The 25551-nt window shown below is 34.9% G+C and overlaps 1 protein-coding gene across 1 annotated transcript in view; it reads left to right on the top strand.

Annotated features, from left to right (window-relative positions):
- Window positions 1-25551, top strand: part of Dpyd (dihydropyrimidine dehydrogenase) — a 778600-nt gene that overhangs the window by 545348 nt on the left and 207701 nt on the right. The window contains exons 17-18 of the mRNA XM_078026796.1: window positions 12735-12855; window positions 13880-13999. Coding sequence (XP_077882922.1) covers window positions 12735-12855; window positions 13880-13999 — 241 coding nt within the window. The remainder of the gene's footprint in view (window positions 1-12734; window positions 12856-13879; window positions 14000-25551) is intronic.

The following is a 25551-nucleotide window of genomic DNA, read 5'->3' as shown; positions in this document are numbered from 1 at the left end:
TACCATCTGAATGATAATAACTCCTAACTCTATGTTTCTAAAACTCCATCCTGATACCTAAATTAAACTATAAACTCAACCAGATTTTTTTTTCAGGTAGATGTCTTGGAGTGACCTAAATTTCTTTCATTATCTTTGCAACCTCCAATCTGTTTGTCTAACATTTGTCACTTTGTGATGAAATTACTAATTACTAATACCCCCACAATAAGGATCTACAGATAGTTCTTGATTTTTATTCCCAATTCTAATTTGTTCTTAAAAGTTTTTCTTAAAATTATATCATAATTTGCTTGAAATCCTCCAATTTTAGATATTCTTTGCTTTTTTCTCTCTAAATGGATATTTATTTATTTTCATTTCTTGTAATTACTTATACATGACAGCAGAATGCATTTTGATTCAGTGGAGCACAACTCTTTGTTTCTCTGGTTGTACATGATATAAAGTCACACCATTTGTGCAATCATATATGTTCCTGGGTTAATGATGTCCATCTCATTCCACCATTTTTCCCATACCCAAACCCCTCCCCTTCCCTCAATCCCCAGAACAACATGCCTTATTAATTATTCTTTGCTTTTGGCCCTTCTCTTTATGATTGGTCTTTTTGCTTGTACTCTATCTTATCCTGCACACCCACAGACATTTATGAGAGCTATGTTTCTAAAACATGGATTTAAACATATGGACTTCTGTCTTTTATCATTTAAGGATAAAAGACACTTTAAGGCACAAAATCTTTTGCAAACTGAGCCTTAACTTTGGAGTAAACTTCTAGGCAGGTCTTCTCCTTGCTCCTTTCATGTACACTAGCTCTCTTTCCATTTCACTGCCATGCTTTAGGGTCTTTTCCTTTCCATCCCTTATCTATTGTTGTTCTACAAGCCTTATTTAGGCTGGTACCATTTAGTGAATTGCTTAACTATAATCACTTTTGCACACACACAGACACATAGACACACACACACACACATACACACTATAGAGCTAAATAAAAATAATCAAATCACTCTACTGTTAATATAGGTTCCCATTCACTTTGTATACACATTAAAAATGGCAAATTGGGGCTGGAGATGTGGCTCAAGCGGTGGCACGCTCGCCTAGCACCACATACAAACAAAGATGTTGTGTCTGCCGAAAGCTAAAAAATTAATATTAAAAAATTCTCTCTCTCTCTCTCTCTCTTTCTCTCTCTCTCTCAAAAAAAATGGCAAATTGGGGTTGTTTTTTCTTTTTTTATATATCAAAATGATACTGTTCATAAAGCTTACCCAGTTAGCTGCAGGTGCTTGCAGGTGCCCAATCAAGGACCAGATTCAATACCTTTCTGTATTCCCACAGCTCCTTTACTTATTAAAAAAAGACAAAGCAATAAGAAATATATGATTTCAAATGTTGCATATTAAGATCTGGGAATATTAGCAACTAGGAAGGTATAAGATGAAATCTCTATAATGCTGAATGCTGTCTTCGCCTAGATTATCCAAAAATCTAATGAGGTATTCTACATCTAGGTGTTAATTATATAAACCAGTAAAGATCACCATAGTTCTCCTTTTTAAATGAAAAAAATGCAAAGTTTTAAATTCTCTAATTTTAACAGTCCTTTGGGTACTTTATATTTGTTGAATATTGCAAAAGCAAATGCCCATCTGTTTTTAGTACTAATATGATTTTGTATATCAAGCAGTTTGAAGATTTTTCCCTTATGCAACCTTCATCAACTGTTTTATCAACAACATAGGCTTCAGGCACTTGCGTAAAGTTGAGTTGGGATAAATGAAAGATCCTTGTCGAATTGGTAATCATGCAGGTATTCAGTGTGAAAAGGAGATCATATTTTAATTTAATTTCAATGCCTCAAGATATTTTCCCTTATGGGCTATATTACCATTCTCTGTCTACATATCCATCTTTTAAGAATCATAGCTATTCTTAATACATTTCAAATTAAGCTTTCCTGGATGTGGCTGATATATATCACTTCCTTCTGCAAGGGTCTCTTGAATTGTATGAGGGGATTGCTCATTATGACATATTCAAATGCTAAATGATTTACAGAGGATTAGAGATATAATCCTAAAGGCCACATATATATTCTACTGATTCAAACAAATTTCAAAATTTCAAGGTCCTCAGTGGTTATATCTTGATTGTAACTACTTTGAGGACAAAGTTGATACCTTACTTTGATGTCTTCTAGCCCCTTAGCTCTTTTCTCAAGGAGAATGGTCATGAGCTGCCACAGAAGCATGGGTCTTGGCTACTTTTGTCATGGCTCAGATAATGTATGTTGGGCAAAAAGAGACTATCTATGGACTAAGTAAAAAAAGGTCAACAGCCCTTGAAGGAGTATGAGACCATATAATTCAGGCACTCAGACCATTTTATACTGGACAGTGGCTAACTGCCTAGAGCAATCACTAATTGCAAGGAACAGAAACTGACTCTGGCTATATGATGTCTGACAGAATCAGAGAAAGGCAGGAATTGTAGATGTAGATGGATATGTAGACTCAGAAAAGGGGCAGAAACCAAAGGGTCCAAAGAAGGACGCCAAGAATTATGCAGCTAACAGGCAGCCTCTGCTAGTGCTGTTGCCCATCCCTATTGCCATCCTGGGTGCTGTCAAGAGACAGCCTACCACGTGTCACCACAAATGAACCTTGGCTACTTTTCTGATGGAGAGATTAAAATTTTTGGTTGAAGTTTCCATTAGCCCACTATAGATCATATACTCAGTTGCAAGAGAGTAGAGCAGAAAACTCTCTCTCTAATGGCTTACATAATGGGAGCCAGTTACTGTGGCACATCCAGGCTCCATAGGGTGGGAGTTCTCCACAAAATAAGAAAGCAAACAAAATGTTGGGAAGGCAAAATATTAAGAAGCACGTGGTTGGCAGTGAACCTTCTTTGTGGATTTGATTTCAAAACATGGATTCTACAATATATAGCAGGAAAATTGAATTGGACAAGAGAAAAGGCAATAAGGTAATAAGAGTAGACATAGAAATGAAAAGAAAGATGCTATGAAATAAAAGCAGATTCATTAGCATTGTGGTTTCTAATCCTTAAATCAATAGACACCCACTCTAAAAGGAATAAGAAAGCAAAAGCTAGTCTAAAGAGCTGCTGTATATCCTATAAGATGAATGAGAAAAATCCTAGTCCCCAGAGAAATGTGTCTGTGTTACCAAAATATTTCAGGCTCTTTCTTACTTTCTGTGTGTATATCTGTAATAAATTCCCAATATGGGGTGCACCACTGACCATGTTTCCTTGATACCTGAATTTAAAATAGATAACTCCTTTTTACACACACACACACACACACACACACACACACACACATCTTGTGATGTATACTCTTATAAACCACCACACAAGTGTAAATAAATTGGTAAAGAATTGCTCATGGTTCGAGTAAAATCTAGTATTCATGAAGTTTATGTCAAGAGCTTATGAATATCACACTTATAAAAGGCCATGTTTAGAAATTCCCTCATCTCATGTTTTCACATACAGTCTTTTTACAAAGTTACCCCACTTTTAGTATCTCCAATCATTTTCAGCTCAAAGAGCGAAATAAGTCCAAAGAGCTGGCAAGAACAAACAAACAGAAAAGTCCTAGACAGTTCTTTCCTGCTCTTATAGCCGCAGTAGGAAGAAATTCCTTAAGGAACTGTACCAACTTGTTATGGATGAGTTCTCCTTAGCTGAAACCATTCATTGCCAGGGGATTGAGGTTTTCTCTGCTATGTTATTTAAAATTGCCTCTGCGGTAATTCTTTCTTGCTTGAATTTCATCAAGTTCCCAGGACAGAAGCATGACTTCCCCAGACTCTCTTCATCCTAAATGTGTCTATCAGCATAGTGGGTGCTCCAGGGCAGAATGCTGTTTTACACTAGCCTCCTCCCTGGATTGGTTAATCATTCACACCAATATGGGATTATAAAGATACTGAGGTTTTATGCTTGTGGTTGTTTCCCAACTCTGGTACTGGAAAACATAAGCAAAGTGAATAGACCAACAGATGTATAAAATATCAATTGTTACAGTGTTTACACTAATGCTCTACATTAAGAAAACAAATTCCAATCTGCCTGAAGTCTGCAAAGAATAAAAACTCCTTATTATACACTTAAATACTCACTTGCCCTCATCCAAAATAAATCCATACATAGTAGCACAGGCAGCTGCCTGCACTTCATTACCTGCTGAAATGATTTAGTGTGTTCTAAGCTGTGATTAGGAAACTTGCTGGGGTTCAGTTCAGCTCAGCTGGCCCACAATTTTGAGCATCTATTGGTGGTATCAGTAGAATATGTGCACAGCCTGCCTCTACAATATTTAGATTTCCCAGATTGTGCTTCATAACCTCATAATAAGCAAACTATAGATGGCACCCTCTATGCATGGCAGATAATACTAGCAGTGGAGACCACCAGGAATTAGATAAAATTGGAAGATCTGTTGCCGGCAGTGGTCCAGGGGTCATGTCCTGTCTCTTGGCTCGGGTGTCCTCACAGGAGTAAGTTGCAAAACACAAAATGTATTTCAAGTACAGCAAAGTTTATTAGAGGAGAAAGAAAAATGTCCCCATGGAAAGGGAAAAAGATATTTTCAAAGAAGAGAACAGTATGCTACCCCTTTGTCGCTTAGTTTTTGGGGGATCTTAGGAAAGTTTTTCAGATCCCACTTCTCAACTTTTGACTGACAGTAGGATTGCATCACATTTCTAAGTCTCTGCTGCTCATGGACTTACCCACAAGTTCTCAAGCAAAACCCATGGTGGAGGTTTTACTCTTATAATGACATGCTAAATATGTAAAGGCAGCTCTCAGTGACATTGGTCCACGCTGAACATTTCTAACTGGAACTTGTTCTTTCAGACTTTATAGTCAGTAGGCTTTGCTTTTAGTTATCCTGTTTTTGTGGGTCTTGGAATCTTTGGTCTATATAAAGTTCACAAAAGTCCCCCCTTCAGGGTAACCTTTGTCCTTCTTCTCAATAGGTAACCTTTGTCCTTCTTCTCAACAGGGCAAAGGCTTACCCTCCTGGGGCCTGAGAATAGCTCTACAGATACCAGGTTGTTTGCAGAGGAATGTAACATATTCTTATTGACTTAAGTCAGAGCAGGGCCAGAATGGCTTTGGGTAAATTGCTTCTTAAGAGAAAACATGTGGAGTGCCAGTACATTGGCCCTATCTATAGAATTATCCCTTTAACTTCACTATCTGCTACCTATCAGTAGAAGGGCAAAAGGTTTATTGGGGGAGTTGTGCCTGTGAAAAGAAAACAGGAAGATGGATCAGGCAAGGGTAGATGTCAGCCCTGATATAGATTTGAGAAAATTCTGACAGCCCAATTGGGAGCAACGATTTTCTACTGGAGGAGTCCCACATTGGACAGAAGCCTGTAGGACACCTTGTACCCCACTTGTCCTGCCAATGTCCTTCATCCTTTAGAGAAACAGGACTTCAACTGAAGGTTGAGGCAGACTTAAAGAAGTGAACAATGAGAGGCTGTCAGCCCACTCCATTCTGGCAGCTGGGCAAGTCTCTGAAAGAGGATCTGAGTGATATCTACCTGTATCTGCTACCTGCTTTTGCATTTGTTTTATAAGACCTCTTCAGATCCTAATTATCACTTTAGCATAAGTACTCATCAGTTCTGGATGAAAGGTTTTATAATTTCTCTACCATTTAAAGTCGACATTTAAATGGAAGTATACTATCTAACTTTCAGGGACTGAGTTTAGCTTCTGTTTCTTGGATGCAATGTGGGGTTGCTAGAATAGAAACTGAAGGCAGTTACGTAAAAAGATAGTAATAGCAGTGTGAGGAAAAGACCTCTAAGACATTTACTGGCTAAAATAGTGCATGAACTGTGGGCAGGAGGTGTTCATAGATAGTTCATTGGTCAAATAAGATCCTTTCCAACTTTACTACCATTAGGATTGCCATCTGGGAGCTAGCAGAGAGGTAGTCAGAGAACCAGAAACTTATTACAGAGGATAAAAACAGTGACTCAAAACACCTAGCAGTTAGGAATCATCTTAATAGTGAATGTCAATTCTCATTCATTGAATAAAAATGCAAGCTTCTGAGACCAAGCACTTGGGAATGGAAAGCACCAATACTAAGCATGTCAGAGAAGTGGTACACTAGGGAAATCCTGTCTGAAAGCAAGAAAAACCAGCACTATCAAATTGGCACATTGAAAAAAAATGCATTTAGAAGAATACAAAAGCCCCTTTCACTGGAAAGAATATGGGAAAACTCTCCTCCCCCACTAGACACCAGGAACCAAGGATAGGGAGTTTGGAGAATGATAAAAGGTTAAAGATAGAGACTCAGGATTCTTAAGATTCAAACATAAATGTCATGTGCTGTCTGAGCCTTCAGGGAGGTTTTTATGGACTTACAGGCCACAGTAGGCACAAGTGCCCTCCAGACATTTTTGCTAACTGATGGAGTGCATTAAGAGACTGTTTCCAAACTCCACTGATGGGAGAGCAAGAACTACTGCTATCTGTATCTCCAACTTATTTTGGCTTCAATAAAGAAGAGAGACTAATGTTTTGCCCCTCAATGAGAAAAGCTGGTATATAATTAAGAATTCTTCACTCTTTCATTCAACACAATGTTTGTTGATTGTCTTTCATGTCTCAGGTTCTGTGCTAAGGGATTAGGATCAGAGTAAGATATAACCCTTAAAAAACTAATAGTCTAATGGAGAGAAACTGATTATAAAACAGGGACAATGATTATCAAACTGTGATAAGTGCAGTAATAAAGAAAAGTTATGGAAGCACTAAAGAGGTAGTCATTTACTAACCCACCCTGGACTGAGACAGGATGGGAGGATTGGTCCTAAGGGGTTGCTTCAAAGGGTGTTTCTCAAAAGGGAAGAGAAGGGCACTCTGAGTAGAGTAGGGGGGCATTGAGAAAAAGTGTTAAATGAGAATCAGAGTCAATGATGCATGCCTGGGGAGGACCCAAGACATAGGTTAGCCTGTGCCGCCTTCTATTTAAGGCACAAGGAAATAGGCATATGCATGTGTTTGTGTGTTTGTTGTGAGTTTGAATGGTGTGTACATAGATACATATCTCTTATACATATGCTTACAACATTTTATAATCACAATATGTATTTGTTATATGTATTATTCTCTTCTGGATTGCAAAGTATTTTTATTTTTATTTTTTTAAAGATTAGGTATAGTATCTTTAAATCTCTCCTGTCTGACATAATGCATAGTATGTAAAGTAATTGTTATTAAATTACCCTGAACCCAATAACTTTATTATACTCTAAACTTTCTTCTAAGTAAATAGAAATAAGAAAGGCAGTCTCAAGCTGGGCATAGTGGCAGATGATTATGATCACAGTACTCAGGAGACTGAGGCAGAAATATCATGAGTTCTAGTCCAGACTGGACAACCTAGTGAGAGTCTATCTCAGAAAAAGAAAAAAAAAGAAAATGTCATTGTCAAATTTTGCAGTATAATCTCTATTAATTCAGCAGTATTTGATAAATGTCTACAATGTACCAAGTACTATGCTACATGCTCTGAAATAATCTGAAATGATAAAGCAGGATCAAAATCTTTTTCTTGATACTGAACACTCAACACGTACTTCATTATGTGCCTGAGTTAGTCCTTAGTGTGCTGTGAACTCCTTATTTCACTCATGTTAGTATATAGAACAGACTAATTGCAATGCCTCATGGTCAATATTCGCTGAAAGTATAGAACCCATATTGCTTAGAATGTTCCCGCTTTTACTGTTCAATTTATATGAGTCCCCTCAGAATTATTTAAAAAATTTACATGAAGTTTTATGGCAATCCAATTTACCTATAATATAATGAGCACCTTTTAAGATAGAGTTTGAAGTGTTTTGACCCATTTCTATACCTTTGAAAATCACAGTCAAGATATAGAATATTTCCATCACTGTCAAAAATTGTCTTGTGCCTCTTTCCACTGAATCCCTCCCCCAGTCCCAAACCTCAGTCAGACAGAGCACCTGCTCCTCTGCTTTCTAGCAGCATAGTTTTTCATTTTCTGCATTGCATATAAGTCTACTGACATATAGCATGTATTATTTTGTGTACTTTTTTAACTCATCATTTTTTAAAATCAATTTCAAGTTATTCGAGAATTTAGTAGTTTATTTATTGTTACTGCTGAATATTATTTTGTTGTGTGAATATATACAACTTGTTTATTCACTCACATATTGATGGATATTGGGATTGTTTTCATTTTTGTAGCTATCTTGAAAAACATTCTATGAACATTCATATGCAAGTCTTTGTGTGGAATTGTGTTTTTATGTATTTTGGATATATAATTAAGAGTGGGACTTCTTGATCGGTTGGCAAGTCCCTGAATATCTTTATAGGAAATCACTAAAGAGCAATTCTAAATGGTTTTACCACTATTAGCAAGCTTAAGTCAGAAAAAGAGATTCGAGAAGGACACATGCTAAAATATAATTTAAAATATCTGCATTTCATCCCATTTTTAATAGTCACTGAAATTTTACCTAGAGTAGTTGGCTACTAGGAATAGTTAACTCTTTTCTACCCTATTTTGTTGACAGTAGGATAAATACATCCTTTTGCCTATTACTTTGCAGCTACATCTAGTCTTACAGGTATAAATGAAAAAGAAACCTTTTATACTTCTAGTTTACAATTGATAGCTGAATTTCACTTTGGGGAGCAATTTTGCTAAAGAAGACGATAGTTTAGAACATGATAATGGGAAAGAAAATTAAGAAGATAAAATTGGTTATCAGATTAAACTTCTGAGCTCCATTTTTCTCCATCAGAAAAGGAGACATGAAAAAAAATGCTAGCCACCTCTTGTCATGTCATGTGAATTAAGACTTAGGAGTTCCTTAGTGGAAAACATTTTATAACTGGTAAAATTTTTCTGTGAACTCATTGTAATGCCAGCTTCTAAGAAATCCATTTTGAAAAGAATTGTACAGAGTGAAAATTACCAGGTAAATTGGAGAGAAATGTTTCTTCAAGCCAAAAATTTCACTTGTAATTTAGCTTATCAAGAAATTTTCACAGTCTCATTCTATAGGGCTTGTTCCTTTGTGGAGAGCATGAAACCAATGAGATTTGATGCCCTAAGTAATTGCCTGCCCTACAATGGAGAGGTCATCTTAAGGGCCTCAAAAGTAGAAAGGTGGATCCTTTCTGTAGAATCCCTTTAATATGGAAATAGAGGCATAATATTTCCAGGAATGAAAAATTATCACATATCCTTAATTAAGAAATAAAACTTTAAAAATAACCAGTTTTGCACAACGGAAACCACTGCAGCAAGCAACGTACTTAGTGCTACATTTCTTAATATCTGTTGGTATGTTGTTTGGTATTCATAGGAATTTCTTCCAGAGCATATCAACTGCAAGCAGACACTAAGCTGTTGTGAGTAAAATGTTCAAATGGGACAAATTTGTCTCTAGGATACTTGTATCCACTTTTCAGTACTTTGCAAGTATGGTGGAACCTTCACCTCATGTTGTATCCTAAAGATCACCAATTGCTCCCCAGGTCTGTCGATCATTCCTTAAGGGCATCAGGTGCCTTCCTGCTAATAACACCACAGACTTCTATCACAGGAAACCATTTTGTTGCTCAGAGCTATTGTGGGTGTGCACATGGATAACAAAGGTATTGGCGTGCGCGTGTGCGCGCATACACACACACACACACAGACCAGCAGCTGCTATGGAAGAGATTCCAAGTCATGGTCAAGGTTGGGCATTATTGATACCTGAAAAAGCAAATAAAAATTTACTGATCCAAGGAGACTTTATGTATATTCAGCACTAAAAGGCTTGTTAAGCTATAGTTTTTGCATAATTTTTATTATTTTTCTTCAGAGTTACTCCTAAGTTTTTAAAGTAATCTTAGATTTTGTGGTTTTAAGATATCATCTATCATAAAATATATTCAGGTATTTCTTAAATATCATCAGAGTATAGATTTTGATGGGTACATTAAAATACATTGAAATAATATTCCAAGTTTTTGGTGATTCTTGATTCATTGACAAAACAAGTACTTTTTGGCATGCCTGGAAAAAGAATTGCTTTGTTTTCGTTGCTTTATGTTGGTGTTGATATTATTTAATATTCAGTTTTAGAGATAAGAGAAACTTTTCTTCTTTCCTGGAGTTATTAGAAAGACTTAGAAATTGTCTGAAATTTGCTCATTTCAATAAGATTCTCAAAACTGGCTTATTAGGAAAGAGAAAGCTATTTCATGCTATCACTAGAAATGAGAAGGTCAAGATGCTGAAACTGCAGAAACACTATTAATTGCTTTTAGATCTTAAATGTTCAGAACAAAAGTGTGAAGAAACAGGAAAGTGTGAATGATTATATTCTACCCTCTAATTCCCTAAAGTAAACATATTCATTCTATCATGTTATAAGCCTCATCATATTTTTGTTGTATTAGAGCATTCCCTATTATACCTGTCAAAGAAAACCTTGCAATTTACAGAATCGTCAATTTCACAATAATGGTTGTCAGAAATTATTTTAAAACTTCTCTAATAATCAAATTTATTTCATCTATGATGATTAGTCAGCTGCTGGTTTGGATAAATATGAAGATTTTCAAAATGTATCTGAACACCATCAACCTCACTCATAGAAATCTAGGAGGGTCACATTATGCTATTTCAAAGAGATAGATGATTCAAATAAGTCACGATTACCAAGGAACTGTCTACTTTTAGAAAACTAAAAAATAGAACAAACTCTAAATTGCTAAACATAGATAAGAGGCACTTGGTTCAAGTAGTCAACCAGTGAAAATCAACAGGAAAAAAATTCTGACAAATGTTCAAAGTAAGTTATAAAGACATGGTGGTCAGTAATATTGAAAGCCACTTGAATATCAGATTATTAGTGTTCACTCTGTTGGAACCAAATAATATTTTAAATTTGTTTCAGTAATTCTTATCAGGCTACCTTCCATGTATTATGCAATTCAAGTGATCTTTAAATTATTGTCAAATTCTACCTTAAAGAGCGCGTTCACAAAGGACATGCAATTCATATCATCTAGAGTTACTGTCATTTCTAGGCTAAGTCCCATGGAAATTCATAACTTAGAAATGAAAGTCACAAAGATGCAACTGCCTTCATAATGCCAATGCAGCAGTTATAAATATTTCATGAACATTGCATGGGCAGGGGCAGATCTCCATTTTCATGAGTTAGAATTTGTACAGCTAAGTCTCCCGATTTTACTATTCATAATGCACAGTATGCCCTGTAGAGCATTCCATATAGTGCTTTTTAATATTTATGTTTAATGAAGAAATTACTGTTCTGAAAAGAGAACAAGCCAAGCCAAAGATTTCTTGTTAAAAGTATTAAGTTTTGCTGAATAGAGATGATAACAATCAACAGAAATTACCTCATTGAAGGATCTTAGCACATAAACACATAACTTTTATCATAATATAGTATGACAGATCAAGACACATTAAAACTAAGTGAAATGGTTCTCTCTAAAGATTAAAACATTAGAAATCTCATCTTAAAAAATTTGAAAGGTTAAAATGCAAAGAACAACTTTCTTTCATATAAAAATATTAATTATAAATAATATATTTGCCTACTATTTCATAGTTTAGAGACATATCCATATTTTCTTGTATTTTTATTTTTTTCAAAAAGCATTTAACTTGTTAAGATAATATTACCAAGTTCAATAATGAATTGCCATTGCATATTTTAAGTTAATTTATCAAAGTGCATTATCAGTACCTGTCAGAATAAATTTTGCACTCAAAGTAATGAAAAAAAAAAAGGACTATTGTGTGTGTTGAAATCAAAGAACATTACTACAGCTAAGTTATTTCAACAGAAAGGATAGGTGTTTGTCCTCTAAATGATACTTGTCCCATGAGAAAATAAAAGCTTGAAAAATCACAGGAATCAAGCACAGGAAAACATCTATTCCTTGCTTTTAAAAATGAGCATTTGATATTTTATTTCATTTTGTCATTTTGATCAATTCTTTCAAGTAGATGAGTGTTGAAAAAATGCTGTTCAGATGTTGGCGACATTTATGAAAGTAGGCTAAAGTTACTGAGCGGCTCCTGAGTAATCCAGGGCTGAATTATTCCATTTTAGCATAGAGTATATATCACATTTGGATGGATGATGAAGTTGCAGATAGATTTTCTTTTGAATGTATTTCAACAAGACAAAGTCTTCTAATAATGAAAGCAACAGGCTTCAGATTGAGTATCATTCACTTGGGAGTTGGCAGTTTGAATATTTTTTATTAGGCTTAAACCAATGCAGGCACTAGAAATTCTGTAATGTTTTCTGAACTTGCCACCAAAAGTTTATGTTTCATTCCTGATATCATTTAATGGAAAATGAGAAACACTTTCTTCCAATTGGTTCTTTGTAATTTTATTTTCCAAAGACTCCCTTGAGGAATTTAACCTTTATGTGATGAATTTGCAGTTCACTTGAAGTGTGTTAACCTTAGTTCCCTAATGAGTCTAGGTGTAATGCTGAGGAGAAATTTGAGAAATATATCATGTAGCTCATTGTCAAGTTGGATTTGTCTTGCACATCTCCAGCTTTGCTGTTGTTCTTATACACATTTTGATCACAATTCTTTAATTATGTTCTATATTTAACTGACCTATTTGAACAGGATCCAGAGCTGGTTCGGAACATCTGTCGCTGGGTTAGGCAAGCTGTTCAAATTCCTTTTTTTGCCAAGTTGACCCCAAATGTCACTGATATTGTGAGCATCGCAAGGGCTGCAAAGGAAGGTAAGAACTAAACTTTTATCTGTTGCCCAGTTAGATAAATATTGGCCTGATATATGTGGCCAAAATGGAGTATATTTTTTTTTTCACAAACATCTGTGTAGATCTTTCTTAGGTTTTAAGAAAAAATATTAAATGCAGCGTCAATCTCACAAATGTAGTAGAGTCACACCTGGATTTTAGATAATAAATAGACCCTAATCTTTGACCAGGGAACACAAGATCATTTATAATTTTTATTAATAAACATGTTTTGCAAACATTAAAAAATTATGAAACAAAGTTAAAGTCACAGCAAATTACTCCAAAGTAAAGAACCCATAATATGATGATTGTGTAATAGTATTTGAATTGTTGTGGTTTTCTTTGGGGTGGGGAGTACCAGGGATTGAATTCAAGGACCCTAGACCACTGAGCCATATCCCCAGCCCTATGTTGTATTTTATGTTGAAACGGTCTCACTGAGTTGCTTAGTGTCTCGCTAAATTGCTAAGGCTAGCTTTGAACTCACGATCCTCCTGCCTCTGCCTCCTGAGCTGCTGGGATAACAGGTGTGCACGACCTCGCCTGGCTAGTATTTGAGTCTTCAATAAGGTTGAAAAAGATATCAGTTCCCACACTATGAAATTTTTTATGAGTTTCTTGTTTATGAGAGAGTCTAGAACATCATCTTAAATACAAGCTCAATAAATATCTATTAATATGCTTATATTCTATTCTGTGGAAAGTACATCCTGACTGGAAAAGACATTTTAAATTATCTGGAAAATTACATAGAATACAAAACATTCAACATCAATAAATCTATCTAATAATTCAGAAAATGAAGTCATGGTAATTAAACCTTTTAAAAAATATCCAACGTTTTAAGCATAACTGTAATAGTTAAATTAGTGTACACATTTGAGAAGAGAAAATTTCCTCACAAGAAGATAGAGTGTACATTTTTCTGGGCATGTGGGTTTGAATGGGTTTTAATCATGGAATCTTTGAGAACTGGAGGCAAACCTTGATGTGTTTTTCACAGGTGGTGCAGATGGTGTTACAGCCACAAACACTGTCTCAGGTCTGATGGGACTGAAAGCTGATGGCACACCATGGCCAGCAGTGGGTACTGGAAAGCGAACCACATATGGAGGAGTGTCAGGTAGGGGTTGTCTCTCTTTACATTATGCTTCCTTGGAGCTTGCTGTAAAGTGAGGAGGTCATGTTGCAAACAAGGGTATCATGTCTTTTATAATCTTGAATTCTTATAACTCATTGCTGGTCGATATTCCTAATAGTGGATAACAGATGGAACAATTGAATGTGAATCCTCAAGTGTCTGTTAGTATCAGATGAGAGAGTGCTGAAATAGGGTCTTGAATGAATTCTATTCTCTTCTATCTATGCTTTCTTCAGAATTTCTCATTGTCATGGTTCTCTTTTCACTTATTATAAAAGCTAATACCATGGCCTTTGAGAGAAGAATATTTGCACCCTAATTATAATACTTTTTGCATAGTCTGAATTAGTTTCCACTCTTCATAGAATTTTACAATCTACCTTTTTCAAAAAGCCATGTTTTCACAAGTGTCTCAAACAAACCATTGAAGCATTGCATTTAAGCTTGAGCTAACAAGACACTGGCAGACCTCACACCTTTGCACTTTCTTTCTCATTCTCAAACACTTGCATTTGAAACTGAGAGAGAAGTTTTTATCCCAAGGTCCTAGTTAGGTCTTTTTGCCCTGTGCACTCTGTTGCTGTGACAACGTGAACTTGGCCTTGCCAAGACAATGCTGTGAGGTTCTTGACTGTACTGGTATGGGGATTAGTCTCCTTGGTGATAGAGAAAGTGGTAAATATACATAACAGAGTGGTGCCCTACTGTTCAAGAAAAGCATTACTGAATTAGACCAAAATATGCTTTTGGAAGAAGCTGGATAGACACAAATAAGGCTCTGTCCATGCTGTGGAATTCTGTTGTGAGAGCATGAAGTGAGCCATGAGCCATGAGCCATGACAAAACAACAACAGCCAAAGGTTATATTCTTCTTTAATTGAATGCCCATCCCACAATGTCAGAACAAGGGAGGCTGACTAGCAGCACCTGCTCAGACCCTGACAGGACATCACTCTCTTTTATCAGGAGCTATCAAACAGGACCTTAACTCTTACTGTAATGCAGAATAAGATAGGCTGTGTAAGCAAGTGCCCCAGAAAGAAGCAAGAGACTCCAGAGTTGGGCCACAGTGTGCACTATGTTTTCTGTCAGCCCATTTCAATTTTTCCAGCCTGCCATGTTGACAGCAAGAGAATAAAGGAGGTCACTGAGGGTGCTGAACATTAAAAATTAATAAAAGAACTATTGCAGTAGTATTTTATGTAAGTAACACCATTCACGTTTTCTCATTTAAGCTGCAATTTCTGAATATTCTCCCATACTATAACTCAGTCTAATAAAACTACGAAATTACAGCATTAGAAAAGTCTTTTGTGTTGCGGTCTTTAAGCACACACACACACTAGAAATTATAGCAGTATCTGAAAACAAGTTCAGCTATACCTCAGGGCCAGTTAGCATTTCCATAAAACTCTATTTCTAAGATTTATAAATTCATATATAAATATTCACTTGGGCTATAAGCTCAACTAAGCCTTGGTGGAACTTTCATTTTAAACAACAAAATATCCCTAACATTTTTAAGGGCTTGTACCTTATTTCTAATAGGTTCTATATTAAGTTCCTTCACATTAAACAATCTGTTTTGAAAATAGCTTTTCCCATATTGACAAAATTAATACAGTTTTTTTCCTTTAAAGCAATGCTTGCATTAGTTTAGAGGTAATAGAATCTGAAAAGCAGTTTAAACAGGCAATGATAATATATTTTAGGATGGAAGCACGTCTATAACAAAGCACCTTCAGAATGAGTTATAGCAAAACCTAGCTAGTAAAATTGTGCTAAACAATAATGGTTTGAAGTTTTAGAGGTGATGAAATATAAAAATGGCTAAATACTATTCCTAGTCTATCAGATGTGACTGTCAGAACTTCAAATGCTATTTCAATTTAGAAATCACACAAAATATGCTGGATATATTTACAAGATTTAGAAAAAAAAATAAACAGCATAGTGCTAATATCTTCCCAAGCGTTCTCTCAGAACACTGGAATGCCTACTTTTAGAAGAGCTGTTTGAGTCATAGTTTTTGTTGTTGTTGTTGTTGTTTCTAAGCAAACACTATAGAGTTCAATTTGGGATAGCTGCCTAATAGCACATGCTCTCTATTGCCAGGACAGGACATCCTACCCTTTCAATATATTCTCTATCTCCTTATTCAATCTGTATTTTTTTTTCTCAGACTGAGATTTCTGTTTGAAATAGGAGTTTGTTTTTGTTTAAACGGGGAAGTAACCTTTGGCTATTGTTGTTTTATCACGGCTCATGGCTACACTTCATACTCTCATGACAGAAAACCTCAGCATGAGAGAGCTTTATTTGTGTCTATGCAGCCTCTTCCAAAAGCACATTTTTAATCCACTGTAGAAAAGTGTCACATTTCGGCTTTGTTCTCTTAAGATGCATTAGCTAATAAGGGGCAGTAACAGGCATTGGGGAGATAAAATCTCGACTAAGGAATAACAGTTGAATTATTATTGACTAAAATATTAGTCTACATTCTAGAGCCATCTTTGCAAACACTGGTTCCCAACTCATGACTGTGTTATGGAATCAAGTTGAATAAACTTGAATCAGCATTTTAGAAAAATGAAATAGAACAGGAAAATGTCTAATGTTTTGCTCTTAGTTAGGATAAGCTTTGGTCAAACTTCTTTTTCAGTTAGACACAGAATATGTATATATATATATATATATATAGCATGATATAAAATGAATTTTTAAATGTATCTACTTCAAAAAAGTTTGAAAGTTAAATGCTGTATTAAGAGAATTTCATTAAATAAAATAAGTAATTAAGCTAATCAAAAGATAGCTTTTACTTGTTGCAATTTAGAGTTATACTAAGCGGGAATATTGGGACCACCTTCTGAGATGTGGTCTTTTATCTTGCTACTTTAGAATGGCATTTTCTCCCCAACTCACCTGTAGGTGATTATGATGGGGGCAGGAACTTGGGGGTGGCTCAAACATATGGACCAAACTCATAAGAGAATGATTTATAAAGCTGGATTTCAATCATGCCAGAAATACCTGGCAAGGTTCATGTTCACAAGTATGGGTCCTTTATAGGTTGAATTATAGATCAGGTGATTTCATAGTGAGAACACTATCAAAAGAAATCTTGTTTGGTATTCATAAGAGATATTTTCATGAAACTAGGATGGCTAATTAGGCTCTCCACCATACAAGAACTTCTCTCTGAATCACTGATTTTTAGGGAATCGTTATCCTCTTCTTCTCTTTGGACAGTAGTAACACTGATAAGTTGTTATTAGCTAACTTTATTAAATCAAACATTAGTTAATTGATGTTATCATCACAAGATTGAGTGGATGATTGGGGAGTGTTTGTGAGTACTGGGAGAAGAAATTAATTGATTTTATTTATTAGATTAGGAAAAAACACTAATGTTATCAGCGACTTGATTAATTATAGTCTTTATCCTTGAGAGAATTATTCATTATTGTTCCTAGTTTTAGTTTGGCTCTTTTTTCCCCCTGGTTTTGTTTAAAATTTTGAACTCTTTTTCTGACCTTGTCCCCAAATAATGAGAACATCTTAATATAGCCCCCAACTCAGTGGTTACTATCACTCATCCTATAAATGGTGTTATCCAGCTGTGGTGTGACATTTTCACATGAAGTCCTCTCTGTGGGTAAGAGTCTTTTAAAGATGGTTAAGAATGAGTCCTTCATAGCATAAACTAAAGATATGGCTTTCTTGAAACTGACTTCATGAAGGTAACCTTTATTCATTTACAGCTGCATCAAGAGAAAGAGTAATTGAGCGTCTTTCCATGGGGTAAACTCATTTGAAGGAGTTTTGTTGTTCCTTGTGCTTTGGATACTTTTTATTATGGAAGATAGGCATGTTCCTTAGATTTGTTGTTGTTTTATTGTCCTGTGTGTATCCTGTTTACTGAACACATGCACACACATAAGAAGTCCTGAATTTGCTCTGAAGAAGGAACTTTAATACTTTGGGTTCAAAGTAATTTACTTTCAACAAACTTAAAAAATTTATTACTCATCGTTTTAAATTATTTTGTAAAAATTTTGTTTTACCAAAGAAAAGGAAAATCTTGTACTTAATTTTAAATTTCAGATGTTTACTTGAAATTATTAAGTATAAACTTGTTGAAATAATAGAACTCTTCTCATTCAGTATTAATAATTATAAATATTTATTGTTGATTTCTGAGTAGTTCACCTAAGATGATCTTTAAGATTGACCTCTCTTTCAGTCCAAATTTATTGATCACAAATAGAATATCACAGAAAGTCTAAGAAATTATTGTGTATTTCTCAAAAACAACAACAACAACAACAACAATAATGGCAAATTACATAGCTGGTTTTAGGGTCTACATGTAAATAATGAATACCCTGAAATTTCTCTATGTGAGCCACTGGGCACTGAGCTCTGACAGCACCTTAATGGTTATGTCTCCTAATAGTGCTTTCATTTAAAACTGACATGGGAAATACTAATAGCAGAAGGCACAGGTTAGAAATATTGCTAGTGATTTGTAGCTCTGTGATGGAGTAGGGCTGAAAATTAGTACAGAGTGTATATTTAGAAAACTTGCACAAATGTGAATCGATCTAGTAGTTTGAAAATAACTTTAGGCATTGCCTCCACTTTGCATATTTTGTGATTAGTTTTAAAATGGTTACTTAGGCTAAATTATTGTGGTCATGCAGTAACTTGGCAGTATGCACCCTGACACTGGGAACTATATAAGTACAAATTCAGTGTGACCCGATCCTATCATGACCTAAGGCTTATTTTGATGTAGGTACTGGTAATTATTTGTGTAAATTTGGGAAGATGATAAAACACAATAGAATGAAAACTCAGAAGTTTTAGTTACATATTGCTTTAAATAACTATTTTCACACATGCAAGTAAGTGGAGATTTTGGCAGGATTGCTTTAAGTTCTTTTAATACATACTACAATTATATCACAAAATACAGTGTTGGTATTTTTTTATTAGGAAGTACTTTTTAATGGGATGGATTTTTTTATGTGTCAATCACATGATTATTGATGCATAAATTCCTTTCAGAAAAACACGCCTACTACCTGTCATAAAATTTAAGCTATTTTAACCATCTTTATCAATAAGAGCCTAAGCTTTAACAGTGAAATGTTTAAAATAATCTGATAGATAAAGATGTAATTTAAATGAATAAAAGTGTGGTGATAAATCATACCAAAAATAAAAATAATTCAAAGGACAGCCTTACATTTTGTTCTCACTTATCTTTTTTCAATTTTCCAGAATAATGCAAAAATTTTGCCTATTATTCACGTATGTAAAAATATTCTCAGACTATCACAAGTTTAACAGATCAAATTGTTAAAGACCTTGTTATACAAATATATATATATATACATATATATATAGTGTATTTGCTAGATAGTAAAAAATAAGCATATCAAATAATGAAGCCGAATTATATTTTTCATTATAGATTATGACTCTTTTGAGTGAAGTGCATCATTACAAATATTCTCATTTAAATAATGCTCATTTGAATATATTAATATAGAGATTGACAGAGAATCCCCTCTTTCATTATATTGCCTTTTCTGGAGCCTGAGTTTCTCCCTGTTTAGCCATCGGTCTGTGCAGGAGATCAGAGCCCTAATAATAGATTTTTGACAGTGAGCTCGCCTGCTACCTGTCCTACACAAATCCTCACTGTTCATGTTTGCTTCATGGCAACAAAGCAGACAGAAAGGAAAATGCCAAGTGCTGAGTTTGAGGTACAGCCTTGCCTTGGCTTGACATTTCAGCAGAATAGCAGTTTATGAGATGCATAATTTTTCATCTGGGACTCAGCTGCCATATTCATAGATGCTTACAGCTCATCGACGGACTGGAGCAAGGGCAAAGGTTTAAAGCATAGATCAAGGTCTACAGCCTTTCCTTAGGTATTTTAAAACAACTGTTGTCCTGAAGATAAATAATAGAATGAAACAGCATTTAAGATCCAACAAATTCTATTTGGCCATTATGTATGTTTTCTTTTGTGCAAAATTAAGAAAATAAAGCAATATTTGTACCATTTTCTAAGAAAATATTTGATAGACTCTGTAAACCAAAGGACTCTGACAAGCATATTAAGAAAACTTACCTTTGCAGCAGTGGTAATGAATTATTAAATTTCTTTCCTCTGTGTGTGTTTTTTCATAAAGAATGATTTCAAGCTTGAAATTAATCAAAAAATGTTCTATTATGAAAGTAAAACTAGAGAGCATTGTGTCACTCTTTGAGCTTGACTTTAAATATTCACAGATTCATGCATATCTACTGTACTAAAAAAAATCCGTGTAAGTACACGTCAGTGGCTGTTTAATTTAGGACTACACATCTCTGTAAGCTTCAGAAACAGTTCACCATGTCACAGTCTCATATAGAACAATGGTACAGTACATTGGATTAATTAAAGAAGCCTTGCAGAGAACTGAGTTCTCAGTATGTCAAGATTTCAGTTTTATGTTAAATATTTTCTAAAGGCCAGACCCTTAAATCTCAGGGGCAGTACCAAGCAGTGAGCTGTGAATTTAACCATAGGCTAACTGCTAATGATAAGGAAAAGAGTCCTAGTTGAGGCAGCTGTAATACAGTCATTGGATTAGGCTATCAATCACTTGGCTCCCTAAGGAAATGGGGAAGAAGACCAAACAGTGAAAAGGGAAATTAGTAAAGGAGGGCATGACTAGAATGAGATTCCTCACCATCTTTATCCATTCGTTGTCTGAAATCCCTGAGCATCAGACCAAACTCTCCAGCATTACTCCAACTATAAAGCCAACACATTTATTCCTCACATATAGAGGACTATCAAAATGCATTGCCTCTTCTTTAAATCTGCCAGACGCAAATGCCTGATTACATAAGAAAAAAATGAGGATGACCCTTAATTTTTGGATTCAGGATTCATATTAATGATTATTTCATGTATCAGGATACACTCATGTTGGTGAAGGAAAGTCTAAACTGCAGCCAAGTTTTTCTTATGGGCATCCTAATTGTGAGGCAAAATTCCAGTGCACAGTGGTTCTCAGACTTTAGCATACATCAGAACCTGAAGATCCTGTGAGAATACAGATTGCTGGACCTTTTCCCAGAGCTTCTGATACATAAGTCTGGGCGGGCCTGATAATGTGTGCTGCTGACAAGTTCCACATGATGCTTTTACTGTTGCTCTGGGGACCACACTTAGAGAATAGAATAGATGAAGAAAAGTTAGTGCCACTGAGCATTTTAGTCTGAATGTTTTATTTCCAAAGTATTGTCCATGGCTATAATCCACAACAAAATTAGAGAATTATGGTGCTCCGTAAATACATGTAGAATCTCTGCCCATAGATAAGTATCTGAAACAGATTATCATAAATAAGGTCAGAATTCATTCTTTGAAAAAGTCTTAGAACACAGTATTTAAGGTGTCAGAATAGAAAAGCTATATGTTACAATTCCATTCAAGATTAAATGTTGAAAGCAAAGCATTGTTTATGCAAAGAGAATCCATTCTGAGTACCATTGAAGAGAATTTATGGATATCAGTTGTCCTTTGAAAAGAAAACAGGTCTAAGAGGCAAGCAAAGGTAAAATTAAGCTCACAATTGTGAAATATAATCCTTTTCTTTCTAACTTTGCAGAGATACTAATACACTGATAATAACTTCTCTCCCAGGACAAACACTTACCTATAAATTTATGTAGTTATTTTCTCAAACCCTTAAAATGTAGGAGACAACAATATTAGTGTCCTGATGCTCTCTCTTAATTTATTTCTTTCCCATTATTACCCTTACAAAGGTATCCCTTTATCAGTAGAAGAGAGGAGATCATGAATGCCATGGAGATAAGCTATGTCAATTCACAGTGTCCCTGTCATTAGCACAGTCACACTATGCTCTGAGAGTCTTCCCAAATTGTGTTTATACTCTGTTTGTGATATTGTTCACCAACCACAGAAGTTATTTGCAGCCATTTTCTGCATAGATGAATGTCCCCTTGGGCAGCCTGAACAACTAAGTACCTTGTGAATTCCTAATGGAACACTATATCCTACGTTCCAAGAAATCCTTAAGTATGGGACATAATAAATACTGATCCACACAAGGATTGTGCAGAAGTTATGGGAAAATAAGGATCAGAATAAAGAGACAGAGGAGTCTGGTCAGGCCAGCTTCACCCTATTGTTGAGTCCAAATTTTGACTCAATTCAGTTAACAAATGTTGGGTCAGAAAGTATACTAAAGAAGCAGGGCATGGTAGCACACACCTCTAATCCTATCAGCTCAGAAGGCTGAGGCAGGAGGATCACAAGTTCAAAGCCAGCCTCAGCAATTGAGTGAGGCTCCAAGCAACTTAAAGAGACCCTGTCTCAAAATAATTATAATAAAAAAGGGCTGAGCATGTAGCTCAGCGATTAAGCACCCCTGGGTTCAATCCCAGTTAACAACAACAACAACGAAGAAAGTGTACTAAAGATTTACACACAATATTTCAGTGGTCTTCACATTTTTATGTTCAATAATACCCCACAATTAAAGTAAATAATAAACTATATAGTCCTTACTTATTTTAAATTGACCTTGTACTTTATAGACATTAGTTTAAGTGATGGTATGTTTTGAAAATATTAGTTCTTAAAATTAAATAGTTTTGTCACTATTTCAATATGCCTGAGTCTAAATAGCATTATCATTACTCATTTAAAAATATATAAATTCCAAATAACAGTGAGAAGTTTTACAACATTTTCTTTCTCTTTTCTTGCACTTCCAGTCAATTTCTCCACCAAATTTTGTTCTTTAGCATGTATATTTTATGCTTGAACATTTTTTAATGAACTACCCTATGAGGTAACTCTAACAGAATATATGACTAAAAATAAATATTTATATTTTTTGAATCCCTGGACTAAGCCTTTAAATGATGAAGTTTTTTTTCTTCTGTATTGTTAGAATTTTTATGTTATAATGTAGCAAAATGACACTGATGATTTTTCAACGTAAAAGTAAATTTTTGGAAATGCACTATCAATGAGAAAATTAGAATTTTTCACAATAATTTGAATTTATATCTCAATTTCTTCATTCCGTTGAGGCATGGGACTAAAAGATCAGCATTCCAAATCAATTTGATTCTACTTTAATAAGTTTTAAATAAGAACACCAAAAATCTTTGTACATCTTAAGGAAATCAGGAGGAAATGTTGTAAGCCAAAAATTAGTTAGTGGGCTTCACCAAAAATTATTAGGCAATTTGATGAATTCTATAGTTGATTTCACATAATGTGGTACTTGGAAATTACCTGATTTGCCAAAACATTTATTGCCTAATCAATAAAATCAATCACCAATTTAAAGCCCATGCCAATATTCTGACTTGTCATTTTGTTTGTCACTAGAAGTTTTACACTATATTGCCTTATGTCTCTGTAGTATTTGAGAGCATTAGGAAATAGATTTCCTTCCTTAGGTGCGAAAGGACTGTTGAGAAAAAGAAGATAGGAATAGAAGACACAACGTTGTATCTTGGTTACACTTTCTCAGGCATATAAAATGTAAGAAAGAATACATATGGAAATCAGAGCTCTGGAAAATTATTCCTTAAAAATAGTTTCAATTACACACACACACACACTCTCACATACACACACACACACACACACAGACACACACACACACCTGGGTGTACTTATGTGACAATATTTTGTCCCCACACAATTTTCCAGCAATAAAGCAGGGCCTTGGCTTTCCTTTTCTGTTTTACACAAACTTAACTATGTTTCTTAAAGTAAAACCTACAATTCTAAGAAAATATTCATTTTATTTTTTGTTATCATGTGCTTTTGGTAGTGTTTGAAATTTATGTTGATAGACTTTTGTATTATTAAACTAAACTGATAAGCATTTCTGCATTTCTCAGCACTGGCTACTTAATTGGAACCAGTTACACAGAGATATCCAGGCTTTTGAATAAGATGGGATAACATGATTTTATATACCTATTACTTTATTCAACAATTTATGTGCATTCTTATTTAAATAATCCTATGAATTATATATCATAGGGCCCATTTTGCAGACTTAGAAATGCAGAATCCAGATGGGTAAGCACTTCAGAGAGTTTGCATAACCAGGAGATGGCCTAATGTCTGATCAAGCTTAGATGCATCTCTAATGATGAACTTTGTCCTCCTCCAATCTGTCATGGTTATCTCTATCTAAATGTAGTATACCTGATAAATTCTAATAGGCTACAAATGTCAATTACTAGTTTGACTCTTATTCTATTTGGGTTGGCAAATCTGTGAGCATAGCCTCTGTGTCCTTTGTTGGAACTGTTGCCCCATGTTACCTATATCATTTGGTCTCTGCACTGGGAAATTGAATTAATTAGGTAAAATAGAGAGATATTTTTGAATTCATTCCAAAGATCAAAAGAAAAAGCAGCATTCAGGCATTTTTCTTGAAGTGTAAGTATCCAGGTCTTGCTTACAATGAAACTGCTATTAATATAGCAATAAATGGCTATATTTCTAACTGACTTGGATAAACTGGTCCATCTATGATGCTGCAACAAAGTTCAGGTGTCCTTCTTAATTTCTTATTTGTAATCCTCATTCAATTACAAATACTTATGCTCTTGCAACTGTCTCATATTTTTTTTGGAGAGATCCATCTTTTTTCCCAGCAGTATATCATCTCTTTCATAATTTCAACTGAGCTTGTAAAAGGCACTAGGGAGTAATTCAGATTTGCTGCTTTTTCCTAGTTGGGGAGAAAGAGAAGGGCATTTTGAAGGTGATAAGGTAGGAAAGAAATTAGGACCAAAAACCTACAGTAAGCCTATCCAAAAGGACAAAGGTAAAATAGGGAACCCACACCATTTCTCATTTACCTTGATTTAAAACAAAACAAGATAAAGATATACATTAAATTAAATGAATAACATAAATAAGAAGGTGAGGTAGGTTCTCTTAGCACATATCTAACATGATAGAATGTGAGAAATTTTAATTAGATTGAATTAACTCCTAAGAAGTGTTTGGATCAGAAACTAGGAGTCCAAGGAATGTTTTGGAGTTGCTGTTAATTCATTCAGCACATCTTGTTTGTGATTAATCTGTTTGAATTCTAAGCTTCTTAAGAGCAGGAACCACTCTTCATTTTCATTATCTTCTGCATAGCTTAGAAAGGTTATAGGCACATAGTAGACATTTATTAAGCCTTATGTGATTTTTAGGATTCATAAGTATCAGGGGGTGGGGGGGTTATCATCAGATCACCTCTTAATTTTGCCTCAAAATCTTTTACTATGCTGGTGAGCTTTTATAAGCTTAGTTAGAAATCTTTTTTGTTTTTGTTTTTGTTTTCTTGGTTAGGAAGGATTGTGGGTGGTGGGGATTGAACCCAAGGGAATTCAACTACTGAGCTGCTGCATTTCCATCCCTTTTTATATTTTATTTAGAGACAGAATCTCACTAAATTCATTTGGGC

The sequence above is a fragment of the Ictidomys tridecemlineatus genome, chromosome 11 (assembly GCF_052094955.1).
Source record: "Ictidomys tridecemlineatus isolate mIctTri1 chromosome 11, mIctTri1.hap1, whole genome shotgun sequence".
NCBI lineage: Eukaryota > Metazoa > Chordata > Mammalia > Rodentia > Sciuridae > Ictidomys > Ictidomys tridecemlineatus.
The sequence above is the reverse complement of the archived record's forward strand: the minus strand, read 5'-3'. Positions and strand labels throughout refer to the sequence as shown.